Consider the following 24,052-nt stretch of genomic DNA (forward strand, 5'->3'; position numbering starts at 1 on the left):
TCTTAGGTTTCAATCCTGGTGGGGTTGACGTTAATATTTATTTTAAAGGTAGCACACCAATATTTCACTGTTCCTGGATTGGCACCTGAAGCGTAAGACCGATACCTTTTTTTCATATGGGAGTTGCCTCCTTATTTACCTTGCTATACAAGTTTATGAAGTCACTGAAATTAAATATTTAGGTGTAATGTTGGATTCAAAACTTACATTTCACCAAAACGCTAAGATGGTAATAAATAAGATTGCAAAAAAAATATCAATTTTGGGAAGGATCAGAAGATTTATTGATAAGGACTCCTGCAAAACTATTTACAAAGCAATTATTGAACCACACGTTAACTACTGTAGTAGCATTTTATTTTTATCAAACAAAGAAAACATAGATAAACTAACTGTATTACAAAATAAAGCCTTTATCATTTATCAAAGAATCATTTTGAAAAAAAACAGCAGATATACTAGGGTAAAGTCGATGGTAAATGAAATGAAATTATTAACATATAAACAAAGAATATTTTACAATACAATGACATTTGTTCATAAAATTATAAACTCTAATAAAAAAACAGAATTTTGGAAAAAAATTGATCGGAACCAGCATGAACACGATCACAATACTAGAGAAAAGAACAAAATTAGACTTCCATTTAGGAAAAAGGCAAAGTCACAAAATTCAATTTTATTTAAAGCAATTAAAAAGTATTACGAAATGGAAAAAAATATTTATGAAGAAAAAAACATATCAAAATTTAAAATAATGGTTAAGACATATGTGATAAACAATTTATAAATTAAATATATTTGCAATGTTATTATTAGAACACACATAACAATATGTATGATATGTGTGCCCTACTTTAAGATTTAAATAAAATAAAAAATAAAAAATGTTATTAAATATTTACCGACTTTTCTATGTCTACTGGTTTCGGGACGTACCCGTCTCTTCGTCAAGACACCAATCAAACCAACATGCAAAACCCACTATACACCTTTACCATAGTTGTTGCACAAAAATATAAAATCAACACCCTATTAAACCTATTAAGCTATTAAGCTAACCCCCTCCCTCCATCCACTCTACTTCTTCCATTAATTCTCAAACAAAAGAATATTTTCATAATTTAATCAGTGCATGTTTGTCCTAATCAGTGCATGTGCTTATTAAAATGCATGTCGTGTTGGTTTTATATTTTTGTGCAACAACTATGGTAAAGGTGTATAGTGGGTTTTGCGTGTTGGTTTACATGTTGGTTTGATTAGTGTCCTGACGAAGAGACGGGCACGTCTCGAAACCGGTAGACATGAGAAAGTTGGTAAGTGGTTATATACAAATATTTAATAACATTAATTAAAATGTTTTACTACAAAGTTAATGCTTTAAATAATAATAATACGAGGCTTCTATTTAAAAATATGGTGTTTTCTACAATTACATTACTTTCATTTTATCTAAAACTGTTGGGAACAGAAGGGATATGCTAAAGTGGGCCAATCAGGAACTTCTCAGAATTTGATCATGTGGAGAGGAAATCACTTAAAACTCTTCGGGAGAAGCCGGCCTGGTGCCAGTAGTCAACAGGCCTTCTGTTCCACTAGAAAAGTGTTCGGAATTTCGTTCCCTACTTTGGTTTATTTTACCAACTGCCAGCACTATTTTGACCATGTATGATGTAAGACCGATACCGTACCTTCATGTAACAGATGATCAGAATCACTGCACCTAGTTTACTATAGTCCTTAAAATGTAACATGATTAGAATGACAGTTGTCAAAAAAAATGACGATATAACTTTGTAGTAACGTTAAAGGAGTTATTTATTTTGACACACGAAAAATCATTTGTATCTGGGATGTGAATTTATTTTTTTAATACAATGCGTGAAACATAAATCATCATTAATATTTATAAAATCAGCTTTAAAACTAAAAGAAAATTAATTAAACCCAATTATTAAGGACGTTCTTACAAGGTTACATCATTTTTCAAAAACGTTAGAGATGTGACAAATTGATCAATGTAAATTGATCGAATAAAAAAATAATTCATTTGATGTTGTTCATGAAAAAAGTATTAATGTCTCATTTTTTGGAGAACAATTGTTTTATACACACTATAATAGGCTTGTTTTTGCGTTTTTTATATCAATTTCCAAAAAATTGAGTTTCATGATTGCATGAAAAAACTGATAAAATCGATTTGATCAGTTATCAATAATTTTCCATCACTTACGAAATTAGTTTGACAGCTGTCATTCTAATCAAGCTATATTTTAAGGACTATAATACAGCGCCCTACGCAACATCCCGTCGAGTGTAGATAAGAGTATAATGAAAATAAATAAATTTAAAAAATATAATCGTATTGTATTTTTATTTGATGAATCTTAACATCTCGTTCTATTGGTTTCTTTGTCCGCAGGTTGTCGCAGTTCTTTGTTATTTGTCGGCCTTTACAGCCACTAGTCTGAATTTCATCAGGGAAAAGTACAGCATCATAAAAGTGGGGCAGACTTCAACTGGTCAGCTGTTTTTGGCATGCAAACCACTGTGGTGGGACTATGTTACGGAAGCAGGGGAGATGCTGATTCTTCTCTTCGGGATCCATTTGAGTTACGCGAGCAGAAACGCTTCTACACAATTTCAGGTAACTTTTCAAAAATACAATTTCAAAGGTCTTCATTCTTGTTTTGGGCAATGTGCCAATCCAGTTTGTTATTTATTACCTACTGACCAATAACTTTAGCAATCTAGTGACTATATAAGACTTTATGCTTTTCAAGGTTGTTTATTTAACATTGCCGATTGAATTCTTTTCTTTGAACGTTAATAATAAACCTGTTTAGCATAAACCTACTCTCTTTGTGCTGTTTATCCAATTAATCAATTGCAAAATCCGCTGTATTTCCTGCCTTACTTGATAATCTTGTTACCATTACAATTTAAATAATCATGTTTATTTTGATGCAAGAATAGATAAGCCTATTTAAATTAAATAAGTGACTAGAAGTTTTTAAATTCCGATTATAGAACTCTAAAATTTTTGTTTACATACTAATCGCTTAATAATGTACGATAATAGTAATACTTCCCCCTGGGGCATGGTGTAGTAGTAAACCCCCTTTACTTTTGGCTCTGGTGTCACGAGTCTACATAGAATACAAAATTTGATATATGTATTATTTTTTAAAATAATGAAGTCGTATTTTGCTATAACAGGAGTACATTGTATAATTATTTTATTTTTATTTTATTTTATTTGGGATTTTTACAGCTATGACATATAAAAATAAGTAGAAATATATTAACAATACTAGAGCCAATTAAAAAAATCCACTGTTAATCTAATTATATATAATATATAAGAAAAGAGTTTACCTAATTGTATGTGTGAACGTTTGTATTCATGTGTGTGTGTATGAAAAATAGATTAAAACAGTATGTTATATTACAACTAGTATGTGTTTAATTTTCGTTTTTATATACCTGTATCTCGGGTTGAGCTTTATGTAACACGACGTTACAGCAATGCCCCTAAAGATATGTTTTAGCACAGTATTTTAAGGGTGATTAACTAATGTTAATATCATAGATAGATTCCCCTAAAAATTCGTATGAAATACTTATAATAGCACTTTTTAAAAATAATATCTTAAACATCGTATGCAATAAATGATTTATACGGTTGTAAGATTTAGACATTTTTACTTTTTTTTGCGGTTTTTTAATTATAACAAATGTTTTTTTCTAGGAACGTCGGTTTCTCTGCGCCGCCATTTGCGTGGAAGCGGTCGTTTCTGGTATCTTCTATGTCCTTCGGGCGCTTTACGTCACGAACCTGCACCCTGACCACGTGTACTTGGCTTACTTCGTGCGGTCTCAACTCACCTCCACCATCGTCATCCTCCTCATCTTCACCCCAAAGCTCTGGTATCAGCAAAAACAGGTGAGCAAACTCGGATCTTATTGATTCCCGTCACCGGAAATTAAGTTTCCCCCGTACTTCCGCGTATCAAACCGAGTGCTGTCGATACTAACCATTTTACGACCGTCTACGGGGTACGTGTATTTCCTCTCTTCAAATGGCAGTATCGCCGGTTAAACTCCCGAGTATTTATGGAGAAGGCGGAGGGTTGGATTACGAAAATACATTTCTGTCCGTTTATTAAACGCTACAAAGTACGTTTCCAGATAATTTCGTAATCAAAATAAAAACAATAGCACCTAACAGAATTAGAATATTCAGAATACTCCGTAATAACAAAAAAGTCTAATTCCTGCCTCGATAAGTTAGTATAATACATCATCATCATATCAATAGCTGCACTACGTGGTGCATAGGGCACTGCATTCGTACTCCAAATGCATCGTGCATTAATAATTTGCGACAAGAATGTAAGTCGATCTGTTTTAGGCTATCAATGTGCCAGTTTTGGAACAATAAAATATTGCAATGTTAAACCGGCGCGCCGTTTAAATAATACATCGTGTCGATATATGAGATAAGACAATTTATTTTAAAAAACAAATAACAAATAAATTAATATAACGATATGTTTTACCTATATCAACAGAGTTAAAAACCTCTTTGGGGAGATATATATGGGAGTCTAGACATTTAAAGCTCTTCTATGTCATTGACTATTTTAATAGACCACACTCTGTAATAATAACTATTCTGACTTCATTTAAGCATCTATTTTTCTTCTATTCGTAATATTAATATAGATGAAGCAAAATTATTATTAATTTTTAAAAACTTTTTTTTTCACCAGACCAGGCTATGAGAACAGTCGTGAATTACAACGCAGAACACCCAGGCTTGAGAAAAGTTAAACTTTCACTTGCATAGAAATATAGTCAAACATTGTAATTAGTACACCACGAGGCAAGTAAATGCCGTAATGTATATAATAAGACGTATTAATAATTTATCAAAAAATAAATATATTTGTAAAGTAGAAAAAAAAAACATAAATATAACTTTACTCTTTTACTACGAAAATTTAAAACAATATCATAATAAATTGGAAATAATAGTCATAATTTTATTTAACTGAATTCTGTTTTAAAGAGACATGATCCATCATTCTTTTTAATAAATACTGTGTAAATAATTTCCACGATTCTATTTTTAAAACTTTGACCCTTAAAAAACTGACAACTTCATAGTTTCTTCTTCTTCTTGTTGTGCCGTGTCAGGTCCCCCCGACGCGACGTTGGCGATCACTACAGCGAAAGCATCTCGGTCCTGCGCTAGTCTTGTATTTTGCAGCCAGGACAACTGCTTATTGGATATACTCGCCATAGTGATTCCTGGGAAAAGATGACCAGAGTGGTTTCCGTTGCCTTCTCCGGTGGATTTTTCTGTCGGGGTTACCTTCCCTTAGCTGGATAGTTCTGGTTTGGAGGCGCCAGAAACCCGCCATTCATCCTTTAGTTATATGCTGTGATCACAGCGTTATGATTGTGATGACATTGCCCGGGATTCGCGACGTGGACGCTAACGAGTTGGACTAGTCAGTAGTGTTGCCGGTGGAATGCAACTGAGCGTTCGCAGTAATTTATGGAATTACACCCTCCAGCAAGATGCGCCCTCACTGCGGCCCTACCGTTTATAATAATCATACGTTTCAGGAACACAAAAATAATTATTTCCATTTTAGTGCATTCATTATTCATACAAAACTGCACTGTTTAATTAATTATAAAAACCGCACATTCATAACAATAATTAATATGAAGGTGCTCGTAAGTTGCCTTTAAAACGTATTATTTCGTAAATATAATACATATTTACGCCTTGTAATAAAACTATCCATCCGTTTTCCTTTGTGTTCCTTCCTTGTTTTAACTTTATTCGAAAACAAATTATGAATTATTGTAAAATAATTACTCATTAATCAAAATCACACTTTATATGAAATGACGACCTTTATTATTAATTTTAATTAAAGAGAAAATTTAATTATCATTCGCCTTGAAGTAATAATAACCAAGCATGTTTTACGGATTTACTACTACAACTACTACTACTACCATCACGCCATTTTCCCGTAGGGATAGGCAGAGAGAATGGACCGCCACACACGTCTATCCTGGCATACATTCCTAGCCTCTTCCACATTCATACATCTTGTCATACATACATAGCCCTTCGGTTCTGTCTGCTTTTCGATTTCGATTTCATTAGACGACTTAAATTTCTTAATTACCATAAAAAAACAAATTGCGTTTTTATCTAATCAACGTAAATTATGGTAATTTTACGCACTAGTTCAATGTATTCTATAAAAAGAATTAATTAATTTTAATCGTTTTTTTAAACGTCACCTAGGACATAGAATATACGCAAAGATAAGGTAAATTAAAAGGGCCACAGTGTGAATTATTCAAAAGAGCAAAACGAAACGAAAATGTTTAATTTGATGAATATACCGGTTAAGAACCGGTTTGTGGTCCCATGGTAGTATTGTGGACTCACGGGCCATAGATCCGAGGTTCAAATCCCACTCTACCCTAACTTGATTTTTATTTTTTAATCGTGAGTTATTTTCAACTTGTTGAAAATAGCCACCAAAAATTGAAATATTTGGGCAAATTATAAAAAAGCTAATATTGATTTTTTGTTTTAAAAAAATATATATGTGAACATATTTTAAGCCTTTCATTTCGTGCGTTCGTTAAGATTTACATGAACTTTAAGATTTATTTACTCCCGTACAAACAGAAATAAAAAAGCGGAAAGTTTGTTTTTTAATTACTAGTATTCCTTCGTACGACTCTATTTTTTTTGCTTATGTAAGTAGTGTACTAAATGTGTTGTGAAAAACATTTTTGAAAAGGGATATGAAAATTTAGGCATTTACATGGCTTATGACCTGTCATTGACTGGTTTAAGAGGCCACTTTATACACCGTGTAACATTTACCATTCTGCCTATGTTCAAACATCCACATTTCCTCAAATCTTTCATCTGTTGACTTTTGTGAAGGTAAAGAGCTGAAACTTTTATCATGTGGGTGAGATTCATCCGGCTGAACCAATTCACCTATTAGATAACGCCCGAGAACCTTAAATTTTTTTATTTATTTTACTTCTTCGTTTACCAGTTAATTCGACAATATCTTTAGTATGCCAAAATGTTTGCAGACTGGCTGGATTGGACACACTCAAAATATTGTTGGATTCTATTCCTAGTTTGACAGCTGGCTTCTTGCTGGTTCGTTTGATTCGAAACAAATTCCGATCGTCCTCATAAATGATTTATAAGCGTTTTTTTAAAACTAAAGTTAAATAGAATAAAACAATATTGTTTAATAGCAACAAATATTTCTTGAACTTTGTCGATTAATAATTTTAGTACATACATAGTACAAAAAAAAAATTTTTCAAAGAAATTAATTAGTGTCTGGAAGGGCTAACTGTGAATATATTATTTAATATTTTTTCAAAAGCAATAAACATTTATTCATTCATTCATTTTTATTTATTTTTCTTGTACAATTTATAGTGTATCTTACAGCATTTCAAATTTCTAAAGATATAATTCATATTGCTAAAGTGTTTAGTCAATCTCGTAGTGTAATGTACCATGCAAGAGGTCTCGGGTTCGACACCCGACATGGTTGACATGAAATATTAATTTAAAAGATTGTTTTAACACTGAAATATTTCATGGTCTCTGGACCGGTATCTGAAACCTAAGACTGGTAATCTTACCTTCATGTAACAAAAAGATCAAGATACGCTGCAATTGGTGTACCAATGCAGTGCCCTGTGCAGCATTAAGTGCGAAAAGGGAATGATGATGATTGTGTTTAAGGATACGTTGTTTAAACATCCTCTCTTCTCGTCTGCTAATGTGCAAATTTGATTGTACAAAAAGACAAGTCTTCATTTATATTATTGTGTTGATGAATATAAAAATAAAATATACCTACATATAAAGATAAACATTCCGCGAGAAAATAAACATTACTGCAATGTTATTTCGGATTACGGCAACGCAGAAATAAAATAGTTAAAAGACTTATTTATATAAAAACGTTTCGCCATTAAAATTTTTATTATGCAAATCGACGGAATAAAAATGAGATTTGTTTATTTCCGGTCATTTTATTGTCATCTTTATGACTTTGAATACCCACAATTCGGCCAGGCTGCGTAATCATTTACGTATATTCAAAAATACTGCCGTTGAAAACAAGTGCCCATATATCCCATTACAAAAAAGTACTGGAAATTTGTGTATTCTTAAATACATTATGTAGATCCAAACAATACATCTATTTGTATATATATTTTTTTTGGTATGTGACATTTACAAACAGTAATTATTTCTTGCCTGCCTCGTGATCTAATGGCTAGCATGCAAGTGATCTCGGGTTCAATTCCCTTCTTGAGTGATATGAAACATTTATTTAAAATTAAATTTTTACCCAATAATATTTCATAGTTCCTGGGCTAGCATCTGAAGCGTGAGACTGATTATCTTATATTCATGCATTAAAAAAACTTAAGGTATGCAGCGTTTGGTATGCCAATGCAGTACCATAGTGCATCTAGGTGCAATTTAAAGACATATACTACACAAATATCTACGTGTCAGATTTGAAATTGACTCTAAAAATGCATTATGTAACTTAATAGACATTATAATAATAAATATGTACATCTCCTTTTCCTTCCTTATCCTCTCTTCGTGCATCCTTGTCCTAATCCAGCCCAATTTACAATAACTTACTGTTCTTTAAAAAAAAGTATTTTCTTTGATGATTAAAAAATATATACATGAAAATGACATTTTTATATGTATAAACTTAAATGTATTTATATACTAACTGCTATTCGTTTTTGGAATTCCCTACATCGCTCTTTAACTGGGCGCACAGAATTATGTGCAAGGGAAGGGTGATCATCGATTGTTTAAAGTATTTTGTTAGTATGGTATATTTTTGAATAAAAATAATGTATTATATTAGACAATGTAAAAAAAAATCCCGATATAATTTTATTCAAAGAAACCTACCATCGTACTGCGTGGAACGTATCCGCCGTGTTAAAAGAGGTTCCCGTGTATTTGATAAATAATCCGAATGTTTACGAAAGTTGTTAGAATAATTGCTAAAACGATATATTTTTTTCTCGAAAGGTTAAGTTAAACAACTCTTGGCGACTGTATATACTAAACGCAAGTTGGGGCTGTGTCCGTGAGCTTTTTATGGCTTTTGTGTTTGTTCGCACTTGTTTGTCTGGCATTTTTGTTTGTCCAAAAAGGTGGCTGTATAAACAGTGTCGTCTCAAGTAATTTGAAGCAGCGGGTGGTGGACTATAATACAATACTGGCAAAAATTGCTAACAAACAAATAAAAAGGAAAATAATCGTTTTCCGCGTATTGATAATTCTTTTTAAATAAAAAACGAGGTTATTTGCGTTTAACTTAAGCCCTAAAACTGAGGGTGTCAAATAATAAAATACCGATAAAGGCAATGCGAGTAGGCATGCTAAAATAAAATCATTTTATGGTCAATTGGTGTACAATTATACCTACATATCAAGAGCGCCCAGTAAAGTTTTCGATTAGGGAAGCAGTCACGTAGTACTAGGTAAAATTTAAATAAATAAACATACATAAAATTTGTGCTAACTACTAACTCAGAAATTTGAATAAGATGCTTTAAAATAAACGAGTTTATGGCTTAATTTCAGCATAAAAAAGTTTATTTCATAGTTTAATACTATAATACCATTGTGTCAACCGATTCAAGTGCTAAATTTGTTAGAAAACTGTCACAATACATGGAAAATAAAGCTGGATTTGTTTATTAGAATCGGTTCCACAGAAACTAAAGATCTCTATTTGCGCATGCGCGGACTTGTGAAATTCTGTACTGAGAGACTGCTTTAAATTATATAAAATGTCAGTTTTTCATGAATGAACATCGATCTCCTCTCAGATCACTACGATTAAAACAACAAACCAATTACAAAATATTTCTTGTAGTTATTTAAAGGATGAGCTAACTAATAGCTCATTTTATTAAATAATAGAATACATACCGGTTGTTTAGAGGTAAATTTTTTAGGGAAGAATTTCATCCAATATATGCCATGCTACATATAATTATCATGTTTTGTCAACAAGTTTACCGGCCGAAAGGAGCATTGCCTTATTATTATTATTACGCATATGCCATACTATTTTAACTTCTAAACGGATTAATGTATAATCCAAACCTTTTCTAGCACATAAAATTATATGCACCAACCAACCACTTAAAGAGGTAGGCAACGCAGACCTTTTGTTATTTATAATTGCAGGACCAATTTACTGATGATGATGACTGTGGGGAGAATGATTGGTCCGTTAAACAGCCTATCAAGAGTAGTGGATCTTCCCCATGCTAGGATTACCAGTTTTCGACGCTTCTTCTCAATTATACATAGTAATGAGCATTGGTGATTTTATGTTCTTCATGTTTATACGTCTGCACCTTCAAGTGTTCCATTATGCGCTTTTTTTAACATGTTTTTTAGATACTCATATTAATTGGTATGTGTGCTGTAACGTACTCTCATGTTAATTTTAAATAAATTAAAAACTTGTCACTATACTAAGTTTGCAATTTCTGACTGGGGACAAAATTAAAAATTATATTTAATACAAAGTCTTCATTGTCTGTGTTTAGGCGGATCAAGAATACAATTCTTTAGATAAATAGAACCAGTATCCCGGACGAGTGTTTTGACTTATTAGCTACTCTTAAGCGAAAATTCAGAAAAAAGAAACGTAGAAGAGATATGTCCGCTTTCTGGTGTAGTTAGAGTGTTCGCCTATTATGCTTAAGTCGTGGATTGGACTCCTGGTTTAGGTCAACATGTTTTAAAGTTGGACATGTAGCGTAAGACTTATAATCTTACCTTCATGTAACAGAGTATCAAGTTACACCGCGTTTGGTGTACCGATTCAGTCAGTTCTATGCACCACCGGGTACAGATAGGGGGATGGTGATGATAAAAGTTTAATAGATCACATTTTTTGGAAGGAAATATGGAAGATTTGGCATTTAAAGTGCTTGTAACTTGTCACTAGTTAGCTTAAGTGACCTTACACATTTTGCATTATTCGCGACTACTTTTAAATCAACAGGTTAAAGTTATATGAATGCTTACACATAGGCATAATGGTAAATATTACATATTGTGTAAAGCAAATTCTTAAAACAGCCAATTCTTCTTCTTCACGTGTCATGTCGGGTCCCCCCGACGTTGACGATCACTTGGGAGAAAGCTTCCCTATCCTGAGCAGTGCGAAACAGCTCCTCCATAGTTCTATGTCGAGCCGGGAGATTCTTCGCACCCCTGGTCCATTTAAGGACCACCCGGGACTCGGGGCCATTGTTTGGTTTCTCTTCATAGTGATATCCTGGGAATTATTGACCAAAGTGGTTTCCCGTTGCCTTCTTCGGTGGAATTTTCTGTCGAGGTTACCTACTCTTAGCTGGAGGGGTCCCGTTTTATGGCGCCGGACACTCGCCATTCATCCTCTCCCTATCTGCTATGGCACTGAAGTTAATGCCAGTGGCCACGTTGCCCAGGGCTCGCGGGGCCAAAGAGACCACTCATGGACGCTAGGGAGTAGGACTATTGGTAGTGTTGCTGATGGAATGCAACTGCGGCACTACACGGCATTTTATATGTACATATTTTCCTGCAAAATATGCACCACCGCGGCCCTACCAAAATTTGAGCCCCAAAAAAAAACAGCCAATGACAGGTTTTAATATAACTACCAAACCTTCCGTATTTACTTTTTTAAATGTGATGTATTAAACTTTTATCATCACTAACCCCCTATTACTCATTTCTGTTTACAAGTTTTTTTTAACACTTTTAAAAATCTTTTAAAAAAATCTCACTCACGTATAGGTAGACCGCAAATAGCCGCTCAAATTAAACATATAAAAGAAGACGGCAGGCAATTACGTTTATTTGCGCAGGAATAATATTTTCTCTAAGCTGAACAAAACTCGAACAAACGTCATACGGTATCGAGTAATTTGAAGGTCTTTTAATGTAAATTAAGGGTATTTCGATACGCTCGTCTTGAAATTCTCTGAAGAGAGCTTTTGGAATTCCCTAATGAAAATCTACCGTGGCTCAAGGGAGGCATAGTAAAATAGAGTGGAAAATTCATTCTGAATCTACCTTCCCTTACAAAGGGATAACTTTATTCCGCTATAAATAATATTTAGGATTTCGCTCTCCGGTCCCTTTTTATCAGTACTTTGAAATTGTTTGACATTGACCTGAGTAGTGTACCAGGCGAAGACTGATCTTAGTGGTGGAATTCGTTTCCAACAATTTCCACCTCGACTTTTCTCGCGAGGTGTACTAATGACCCACTCCATACTTCGTTACACAATTTTTGCTTTTTTATCATTAGAATTTATTTTTTACTACACTACGTGCTTTCATATAAAGATTCTCAAGTTAGAAAACCATGGGGAAAATAAATACATCAAATACATTTAATGCAAATATTGTGTTTTTTGCAAACTTTTTATTTACATTTCATGCCCATTTATATATTAACTGTTAAAAATAATTTTATGAATACATTATTATTTTTCAGTTTTTAAATATTTTACAAGAATATATTAAATGGTATTCCTCCCTGAGAAAACCTGTGGCTAAGAATCCATTAATATGGTATTTATGTTCAAAGCATTGACTTTATGGTCAAACATAAAGTAATGTTAGTAAATATTAGCACTTACGGACATTTTATGTCTACCAGTTTTGAGACGTACCTGTCTCTTCGTCAAGACACTCACTACACAAACATGCAAATACTAAAATACACTTTCGCCTTTACCATCGCCGTAGTATACATAGTATTTACGAAAAATACATAAATTATATGCAGAGTTAAATAGAAAGCAAGCACCACCATGTCTGAACATGCACTAAAAACAAAATTTAGTGATATGTTGGAAAAATGGTTGAAGATTGGAAGGGGGAGGGGTAGGAGGTTAACATTTACTTGATTGGTCAATTTTTGAATAAAAAAGTGGGCTATTTTGAAAAGATATTTTATAGTCTAATAAATAGTCAAATATATTTTTATTGTAGCCTGATTTTTTATTAAAAAATAACCAATCGGATAATTTTCAGGGTGCGTCTATGTGTACTAATGGGTCATAACATCGGTTTTATTTAATTAATTAGAAACTGTTTCTTTAGTTACGTAAAAGCATTGTGAAGCAAATTTTGTAAGTATACTTAATAATGTTGTATTTTGAGAAAAAACGTGGTCCGACTTTTCTTCATTCAAATGCATTCCCGTATTTTCACCCTGGATTATGGCACTACAAATATTTCCCATTAGCGTTTCTCAATAATTTTGCTTTATTGATGAATAATTTATTATGGGAACTGGAACCATCCAAAAACCCATAAAAACGATACCTAACTATTATTACACAAATATGATACCTAACTATTTTTGAAAAACGCACGTCCAAGAAAATTATTCAGATATCCCGTTTAAAAAATAAATAAAAAATCGGTTCTGTTCTGAGGTGCGGAAAATGGGACAACGAAACGTCGATTATGTCTATTTTAGTTAGGCATAAAAGTTCCGACATGCAGTTGTCTTTTTCGCACAACATCGGGGGAGGCATTTTAAAGACAGTGACAGGAAAACAATGTTCAAATACCTATGTATCAAAATTCCTTGTCACCGCATATCCTCATAATTAATGTTATTCGAAACATAATAATAATAATGTATAATATGTGCCTGTGTATATCAATTTATAAACTTTGTGTTTTTTTTGTTTGTTAATTGTTTAATTTTTTTATTTATTTTATTATTTTGTTTTTGCATTTTTTGTTTCTTTTTTATAATATTTTGTAAACTTGCCAAACACAAGAGCCAGACCCTTTTTTGGCAAGTTCAACCTTAAGTGTTCCATTTTTTTACTGCTTGTTTTTTTACGCTAGTAAAGATTTTTATTGAAAAACAAAAAAATATGAACAAATCCAATTTAAACTTATTAATAATTGATAAACTTTCGATTGTGTTCATTAAATATATAAACGAAAATGTACTCAAATCTAGCAATAGCAAAGCATTGCCAGGTTCAGTTCGTAATATATATAAAAGGCAATATTTGTTTGTGTGTCCTTGATTGACTAAATAAATACTGGACCGACCAGAAAGTGCGGCTTTAAGCAAAACGATAAGCTTTGTCATGGGTATATTTGTAGATTTAAAATCTTCAATCCGTTCTGTAGAAAAAAATTAGGATCCTTAATGTATTCTTCATCGACCTACCAAGGTTGCATTCGACGAGAATGCATATAGAAAAAAATAAATAAGGATGATATTTTTTTTATATAGAAAAAATGTATTTTAATATTTACAAATATTCGTTTTTTATGGATCCCAATCAGATGCTTTCCTTAAATTCCTTAATTAAAAAATTTTAAAAAATTGGCCTTTACTGCTCTAACCATGTAAAAAAAAATACAGGTTGTCTTCTTGATACTCACATTGGATCTTTATTTCATGAATGCAAAATTACTCGTACACACGTTACTCTCATTATTAGGAGATTCTTTTGTTTTGTTTGTTAGAAAGAATGTTGAAATAAAAGAAAAAAAATCATGCTATAAATAACATTTATCATCGAATTCGTTAGTACAGATGGTTAACTCATGAAGAATTGGTAAATGGTAACTAAAATATGAAACGTAGGGCATAATCGTTGGGCTAGATTGACGTACAAACGACTGTGGTGTTTCCAAGTATAGTCAGAGAATTTTGTACAAGTTGTAGATCGTATACTCGATTACTAAAATAGACCAACATGTTCCGGAAATACAGCTGAACTGAGAGCGCGCCGGGCCCACATAAGCCCAAATTTAGATCCCCGTGCGCAGCGCCGTGACGTCACTTCGCAACCCGTCCTCCACCCGCGACAAACTATTCCCGGTTAACGACAAAACGGGCTATTTAGTCAAAGTATCAGATATTCTGTTATCCTTATAGTTTAAGCACACTAGACCCTCAAAATTACACACATTTTGGTCGCGGAAAAACCTAACATGACACCAAAGAGCGAAACATAGGGTGTTCATTTGCATTTTCATCAAAATTTGGCCTCTACTCAAACCATGTAAAACATTTGGGCTTTACTACTGCAATCATGCATAAAACAAATCAGGTCTTATCACGGTTCCGATGTCGCAAAGTAATAAAAATATCAGAACTGCGCGATTGACTTTGTATCCTTTCTAGGTCCGTTCGCTGGCACAGGAGTTCTCATGCCGCATGCCGGTGGACGCCTTCAGGGCCGGCGAGGCGGGGGCGCTGTGCGAGGCGGACGCGGCCGAGCTCAGCCTGGCGGACATGAGCCCCGAGGACGTGAGGGCGGAGCTCAAGAGGCTGTACACGCAGCTGGAGGTACTGCGAAACAAGACGCTCCGCGCTGACAACCCGCACATCTCCAAGCGGCGAGGGGGCCGCAAGGTGGCGCATCGGCGGTTCAGCCTGCAGGTAAATGACGTCAATCTTTAGAGAAAAATACAGAAAAGTATTAATTCCGTAGTGGATAATCTTGATACGAGATATCAGAAAAGCTGTTTGGTTTGGTATAGGTTTTAAACGGGTACATAGATTTTCTCGCTCACTATTCAATATGTATCGTCTTTTCGGTGTGATTCCGTGAGGGTTCGATTCGCTCTGACATTTCGGCTGCCGCTGCAGGGGCCATCTTCAGGGAAAACTATCTGTGTAACACCTAAAAAGACGATACATGTTAATGTAAGTTTTATTAATTTATGTGTCCAGGCGGTCAAAGTGTGAAATAGAACTAGAACCCCAGACGAGTGTTTTCGACTCGATTGCTACTCTCTGGTTAATATCCTGAAAAAGGAAATCTACAGAAGATTAGTGTAAGTACGCGAACGCGCCAACTACTTGGTTGGTTCGTCCGCCTACCATTTTCCACCGATTTCTGGCAAGATGGTCGTAATATATTGGTTTTAAAGGTGGTCCACACTACAATATGTCAGCCTCCGTGGTGTAATGGCTTAGATGTTTGACTCGCACACGGAAGGTTCCGGATTCGATTCCCGATGAGAACACAAAAAAAGTGTGTGGGTTTTCTGAAGCCAGGGTTAGTATTCTGAACGGAATTGCGTACAAAGAGATCGCTCCGTTAGCATGTATTTAGTACGTAAATACGCGTTGAAAATGCGTTTTCTATGCGCTCTTTTGCGTTCAGAATACCACCTCTGGGTGTTATATGCTATAATACACCACTGTTATTGAATCTGCTGGCCAGTTACAATTTTGATTATTCATGGATAAGCACCTAAACCGTAGGACTGATCATCTCACCTTATGCCCTATGCACCACTGGGTGCAGAAAGGGATGTTATGATGATTTCTTTGTGAACCATCGAGAATACCGAATAAACGCTAAAGCGTTCGATAATCATGACCAATTTATAAGTAGCTGTTTTAATGATTTATCAAGGGCACTGCTGCATCAATAAAGCAAAGTAAGACTAAACCAAGTAGCTTGATTGATACTTCGTAACTATTTGCGTGAACTTTGATGTAGGCGCGCAGAAAATACTCACTTACGTTATTAGATTTGTGATTGATCAATGTTACCAGTTACCATTAATAACAACGAATCTTTCTTTGCCTTAATGCAAATCAATCAAATCAATTTAGGGTCCTTCTTAAACACAGAAATTTCCTAGCTAGTCGGGACCTGAAACAAATAAACTCTGTACATTTTAAAACTGTGAAATACATAAATAAATAAATGCAACTCATAGCGGGTTCGACAAGAGTTCTTTATATGTTAAAGTTTAGAACTCAGTACAGTATCTATTTGTTATATAAATATGTTTTTTCAGAATAAAATTGCCTAAGTTGCCAATATTTTCGTTATCTCCTGATTTGAATAAAACGTTCTGTTTCGTGGCTTCATACAAATTACCTGATAAGCCAATTAAAATGAATTAGAAGAAAACAATAGTTGATTATATCGAGATTTATAGGTCTTTTTAAATTCTTCAGTTGAGTATTGAACCTATTCTCCCATAGTCACGGTTAGTGTCAAAGTAAGTTTAAATTCTTGCGATAAAAGTTTTTAAAATACGAAGTTTGAATCTTATTTATTTTTTAAGTCTTTGTAAAACTTCGTAATTTTCATTGTGAAATACTTTTCAGAGACAGCGGCTCTTAGTTTCACGGGTGTTCGGTCAGAGTTTAAAGAATGTGAAATATCAATTCTTCACTTTTATTAATAGATTATTTCAAAACGACTTGCAAACGCGAATGCGTTATTATGTTAAATTAGGAATCGACAGATGTTGAGGATTCTCTTTGCGCCTACATCAACTTGTCCATCATGAACTAACAATAACCTCGAATAATAATCTTTGTGTGGGAAAAGTTGGGCAAGCATGCAGCTGACGGTAACAATGCGCATTGCTCATAACTCTTCAAGCATCACTTATTTGTATTTGCCAAGTCGTAAACATACCATATTGTGCACAAGGTGATGGTTGTTTAACTTTTCTGTATTTGTCTAATATGCAATCAAATGTTTTGTTCGCTGGATACTACATAAAACCACTACAAAATTTAGTACCCACTTACGACATTAAACTTTTACAATCCTGTTACCTTTTTAGTGTCAAATCATAAAAATGTATACTTATCACTACTTTACCCTTTCAGTGTGAATTCTCAAAATATTGTAATAATTAGAAATTAAGCAATTGTATCAAATCTTGAAATACACCTTTCAATGTAGGTAAAATATAACCTGTTTTGTATTTAGCGAGGTATTTTATAGGAGTATCCAACAAATCCAGTAAACAGTTTTGGGATATAACATGTTTTTGTATTTAGCCGACTATAGAAATATTTAGATTATATTGCAGGTAAGCAATGTAGTTAGTTATATTGATGATAGCATAACAATATAGAAAGACCTTTTCAATACTAGAACAGTTAAAAAAATTATACTTATGAATATTGAGTGCTGCTAATACAATCATTGCTTCAATCATCGCATTCATATCGAGCAGTTACGATTGTTTTTTCAATATCACCTCATTACACAATGCCTATTTTTTTTATATACTTACCCATCATTTTTTACATGTTCGCATTATGAAATTCAATGTAATCGAGGCAAGCGTTTATACTACTAAGCTAAAATAGCGGGTCAATGTATTCAAATCGTGGCTTTTTTTGTCAATATAATCTAATTTATCTACAGCTATTAACTTCTTGTTTATTTTACTGCTTTTTAAATAAATAATCGTGACACAATGATAAGAGCTTTTTTCATACACATAAAAACACCTGCAGAGATTCCTTACATTACTTATAGGCATTTCTTATATTGTTTCATCAAAATTTTTAGATCATTATTTTGATTTGGTTTCAAAATTTCGTATTTAGCTTCAAGTAATTTATGTATCTGAGGATTATAAAATTAAATCCATGCTGTTTAATTGAAGTACGGATTGGGTTTTATTAAGAAAACAAATCCTTACAAAAACAAATAGTTTACCTGAACTTTAATGTTAAGCATTTGATTTTTTTTAAATAATAAATTAGGTATTTATCCAAAACAAAGGTGATGCATAAAAAGTGATACATATACGGATCGAGTTATGTTTTATTCTTGAACTGTTTTATGCTAGTTAGATTATTGGGAATGATCAAATATACGTTTGAATCGTGTAATATTTTATTCCCCGTTAAAATGAGAGTTGTCACAATATATATTTTAGCATTGTCTTAGGAAGAATAACAGATTCGTCTTATTAGCCAATCCGAATTTTATGTATAAAAATTCTCAAATTTGAATTTTTTAATGAAATTTGTAGTTATCTTTACCGGTTATGCAAACATTATGTTCTACTTACTTTTAAGACAATATTTCAATATTCGAAAGAAACATTTATGTTTTACAAAATAGGTAGTTTGCCATTACTATTTCTTTGAAATCAAGATTTTAGAATAGGATAAAATATACCGAATAGACTTAGGTTTAAAAATTCTTTACTGAAAGTGTTACTAAATCAAATGGATTAAAAAGAATTGTGACTACTATTAATAGTAGTCACAATTCTTTAAAGTCGTGTAGATTTATGAATGAAAATAATGAATAAATTATGTAACTAATTTATATATAAAATGGAAAGTGCAACGCATTGTTTTTTTAATTTTCTTATATAAATTTGATGATTATGATCAGACAGAACTACTCGTATGTCTACGCATAGTCGAAATTGAGAATTTTTTATTGTATGAATGATTTTCTTCGAACAGTGGCACAAGTACTTAGCAGAGTCTGGTGCACTTTTGAATCCTCTAAGAATCGGATATGTATGTAGCTTTGTAGGAGTTGCAGTACCAGATAGAGCTAGGTTCACTTGTTTTCCGATCGGATAAGATTTGAGTACAACCGGCACCGGACAGTCAGTAGTCAGGTTCACCCGCGAGTTTTGCGAGGACATCATTACTAGAAAGGTCTCTGCAGGGTATCATATTAGATCAGGTCTATGTATAGCTAGCACCAGACAGGATCAGCCTTATAACGAGCGTGTTATGTTTTCTGTTTGGCGCGGCACCACTAACTTCGGCCGACAGAAAAAGGGGAGCCGGGAGAAGGTAAGGAGATTGGTTTCATTACCGTAACAAAACTGGCCACGATCAAACAATTAACGCGCAATATTCCATGGTAAGGAGTCGCCTTCCACCTATCTTTGTACTTTATCACCTTTCAATTTTTTAAACGATTGAGTGAAGCAATTTTTACTGTTTTAAATGCAAACTTCACATATTTGCTTAAAAATCAAATGTTTATACATTTGAGTAATTTGAATTAATTTTTGGATAATTTGATTGAAAGATTGGCATGCACCCCTTAAAAGTCCTGCGTGTTGAATGTTTAGATTCCGTAGAATTAACAACTTATGCGTTTTGTGTTTTCTCAATTTTGCATTTCTATAAAATACACAAATCTCCTGTTATTTAGAAGGAATTCGTTTTTTACAAATGAACTTACACAATTTGCCAGTCACTCGAATCACGTTTTGCTTTATTTTTGTACAACCAACACAACACAAATTAGAAAGAGAGTCATCCTTCGCTTGAATATTGATTTGCCTCGTTTCTCTGCATTTTGTTTCTGGCACTTTAATTTGTTTTTCATAATTTTATTCACCATAGCATTTAGTATCGCTTGCCGCAACTATTTTATATTTTGATCAATCTGTCCACCCGAACGGGACAATATCCATTGACACACAACCTAAACAATATAATATAATACAGTAGAGGTGTGATTTTTCTGCTTATTAATTAATTATTCGTGTATTTCTATGGCGGTATTGAAATAGCTTTAATTGGTTAAAAACGAAGTCTAGATAGTATGATAAAACACGTTATAATATTTCAAATACGGTTCAAAGTGTACCGTTAGTGATGGAATGTCTTCAGTGGTATTCGAGATGAAATGGTTTCACCGTAAGGCAGCGGGATTCACGATGCTGTTATATAAAAGCAGAAGGATTTTGATATTTCATTACAACTTCGATGATGTGTTAAATGTATAATGTTCCGTTCACCCGGTCAGATTATCTCGCTATCAAGCTCTATCACCTCGCGCACACGTACACACACAATCTATTGTCATAGATGCTGCCGTCATAACTTGATTACTTCTAATTTCCATCACATTATATAAGTATCTTGTTAGGTAAAATGAAGTTAGTCCGATTAACAATTATTTTACTGTTAGCTATAAATGTACGTCTTGGTTGAAAAAAATAATCGCTTTACTAAACTTACTTAATAAAAGTTTACTCATCAACGTACACGGCTTAAATGTGATAATTGAAAATTTAAAAAATGTATGAGATTCGAAAAATTCAGTAGCCTATTTGTAGAATTTTGACGTGTTGTTACGAAAAGTTCAATAACTTATTTATAATCGACTCACTGACATTACTTTCCGGATACACCATGTATAATTATTTTTATATAAAAATGCTATTAAACGTGAAGGATTCATTTCAGGTTTACTTTAAGTAACAAAACTGCTTTAAGAAAACAGTAATTTTATAATTATGAGTAGGTGCTAAATAAATTTTGCCTCGGATCAAAAATGCATATTTTATATTCCCTTTTTGTAAAATTTTACGTTGTTATCACATTTAAGCCGTTCACCGGTTAGTGTTAATGTTTTACCTTTTTGAGTGCTGTTTTTTTGAATTTTTAACATACATTTTGAATATAACTAATAACTACATAAGAATATGATTTGATCTTATGCTAACGAGTAGGTAAACTTTATCTACATCTAACATGTTTACTTGTTTTTTAAAATGTTTAATTTTTTGAAAATACAAATTATTTCACAAACCATTTCTAGTTAGCTAGGTTTACCATTATAATTACTGTAAATACGGAACGTACCTTTCGCCATATTAGACCCGACCCTTACAGAGAAGTATTAAAATATTGCGGCATTAGAGGTCAAGTTTATGTTAAAATCTTTTATTGTTAATTTTGTACTTATATATTACTTTATTATATTACTATATACATCATTATATTAGTACAAAATTTTAAAAACAATTATTATATTTATTACTTTTATAAAATTGACAAGTGAGAAATCACCGAAATTATTTTTTTTTGTTGGTATTTTGCGAAAATCTATCGAGACAAGTCACTGAAGGCCTTTATTTGGATCATTAACATACTTGAAACTCGAAGATTTACCTTTGACATAGAATACTTGTTTTTAAAGCTTCTATCGCCATCAGAACACCAATTTTATATCATTTGTTGTGATGTTAGATATATAAAGGAAGATTTTGTTGATTAATCTGTTAGAACGAGTAAACAAATGTAGTCCAACCTAGGCGAGCTCTCTGTTAGTGGTCGTGTCTTATTGGCGAGACGGCAGCATATAGCACATACACGAACACGGTACCTTCGGTACTCGCACAATTAGTGAGGAGTCAGGAGTCAGGAGTCGGTAGTCGGTAGTCGGGAGACGGAGAGTGTCCGGTGGTGTAGTGTGTTATGTGGCGCAGGCGCTGCACGGCAAGCAGCGGGCGCGCTGCGCAGAGCAGGAGGTGACCGAGTGCGAGCCCTCCCGCACGCCCGAGGACTCGGTTTGCTCGGCAGAGGGCCCCTCGGCGCTCACGGACGGCCCCTCCGTGGCCTACAGCGAGCCCTGCTTCGGCACCCCTCGCCAGGCCAAGTGACGCCACCCGCGCCTGATGCCCGCCGTGCGCTTCCTGGACCGGCCCCCTCCCGCCCCCGCGAGGAACGGGGCCTCCGCTCCTGTGGACACCGCGTGCTGAGCGAACTTGGAAATTTTGTTTGCCATGGAAATAAAATACGGATGATAATAATAGTTTGAATTTTATAAGTAGCATCTCTCGAAAAACCCCGCGAAAGCGCTCACTGGTTATTTCGAATTTTATTTCAATTGTAAATGGTTCCATTACTTTGGTCGTTAGCTCTGCTGGACTCGAGTGAATTTGTGCGGCCGTGATCAAAAGACAGCCGTGGTTTTGAAATCAAAATTTTTGTTAGCTTTCCATTTGTATATATGCCCGTGAGTGTTTATCTTAGAATAAATTAAGGGCCACCAGAGTAAATCCTTTGTTCGGATGGATGCGACAAAATAGAGAAGTTGTATGTGGATGTACCCTATAATAATATTACTCTATGGCTACATACATGTTTCTTTCAAAATTCTTCCTCTACCGCTATATTTAGTTGCTCCTTTAATATTCTTTTGCAAATGTTATAGTTTGTTATGATTATTTCTTATCTTACTGATTTCTAATTTATTTCAAACATTCGCATCAGTTTACGATGCACATTATTAACTCCATCTAGTGTTTTCTTGAGAAAGGTCTTCCTTTATTTAAACGGTAGATAGTTGTGTCAAAAAATCTAATGGAATTTCGTCCACATTTTTACAAACATAATTCACCATGTTCATTCCGTATTAGAATAATGCCAAAAAATATTATGTTTGCAACGATATTCCATAAATGAAACAGATTTCGTAGCGTACTTCCAAATGAGAAAAAAACGAAAATCCATTGAACGGAAATGGACGAACAATAATATTATATGAAAATATATTCAAATAAATATGTATGTACTTTTTACTATTTAAAACTTTAAGATTGTGTTTACAGATTTTCTGCAAACACTTTTTATTGTTATTGGACTGCCATCTGTCGATATTGCGCGAAGCTAAACACTTCTGTACCTATACAATAATGGTATGGTAGGGGTCTGCTTATTGCAGTATTGGCGCCTTTCTATAGGCAACAGACATAACACAACTCAAAATAACCCGTGACATGTTCATTATACCTATGTATTCATAATATATTTATATTATATGTGTAGAAACATGCATTCTAAAGTTATGTACAATGGTATTTACCTTGGTCTGATAAGCAATACAATGTTTTACTACTTTAACTCATTATTTTTGCCTCATAAAAGAAGTAAATAATATTACTGGCTATTTTGCTTGTATTAGTGAATTTAAATTAACGTGTAGGTATGGCTAAAAATACAATCAAAAGTAATGTATGTATTGTGTATTAGGATAGTTCCTTAATAATTGAAAGTAACGTATTTTTTATTTGATTTCATACCTCAGGACAAAAGCTTCTTACGAGTTGTTAAAAATTCGCGTAAACCTCAAAAAATAAAAATTATTGAAAATGGTGCCAAATACACATAATGACTATACATATATAGATATACCTACCGACTTTGGTGCGATTGGACAGACAAAAAAGCCTATTGTGCAAGAATAATTCCTAGAACTATGGGCAAATTAGTTATTAAAACTGGAGAATCTATAGTGGATTTTCATAATTAATTTTCCGGCAGGTAAAATGTGGATTCAAATGTTACATATCGCACTGATTCTTTTTTACCGCCTTCAA

General features: G+C 33.5%; 1 protein-coding gene across 1 annotated transcript in view; it reads left to right on the forward strand.

The window, feature by feature from the left end:
* Positions 1-23,815, forward strand: part of LOC148275315 (metabotropic glycine receptor-like) — a gene marked incomplete at its 5' end in the record, with an annotated part of 46,505 nt that extends 22,690 nt beyond the window's left edge. The window contains 4 exons of the mRNA XM_088235863.1: positions 2,423-2,647; positions 3,752-3,946; positions 15,312-15,569; positions 22,160-23,815. Coding sequence (XP_088091989.1) covers positions 2,423-2,647; positions 3,752-3,946; positions 15,312-15,569; positions 22,160-22,333 — 852 coding nt within the window. The remainder of the gene's footprint in view (positions 1-2,422; positions 2,648-3,751; positions 3,947-15,311; positions 15,570-22,159) is intronic.
* Positions 23,816-24,052: the final 237 nt, after the last annotated feature.

Source organism: Micrasema longulum, unplaced genomic scaffold, assembly GCF_059751315.1.
Source record: "Micrasema longulum isolate JH-2025_06_02 unplaced genomic scaffold, ASM5975131v1 h1tg001461l, whole genome shotgun sequence".
Classification (NCBI taxonomy): domain Eukaryota; kingdom Metazoa; phylum Arthropoda; class Insecta; order Trichoptera; family Brachycentridae; genus Micrasema; species Micrasema longulum.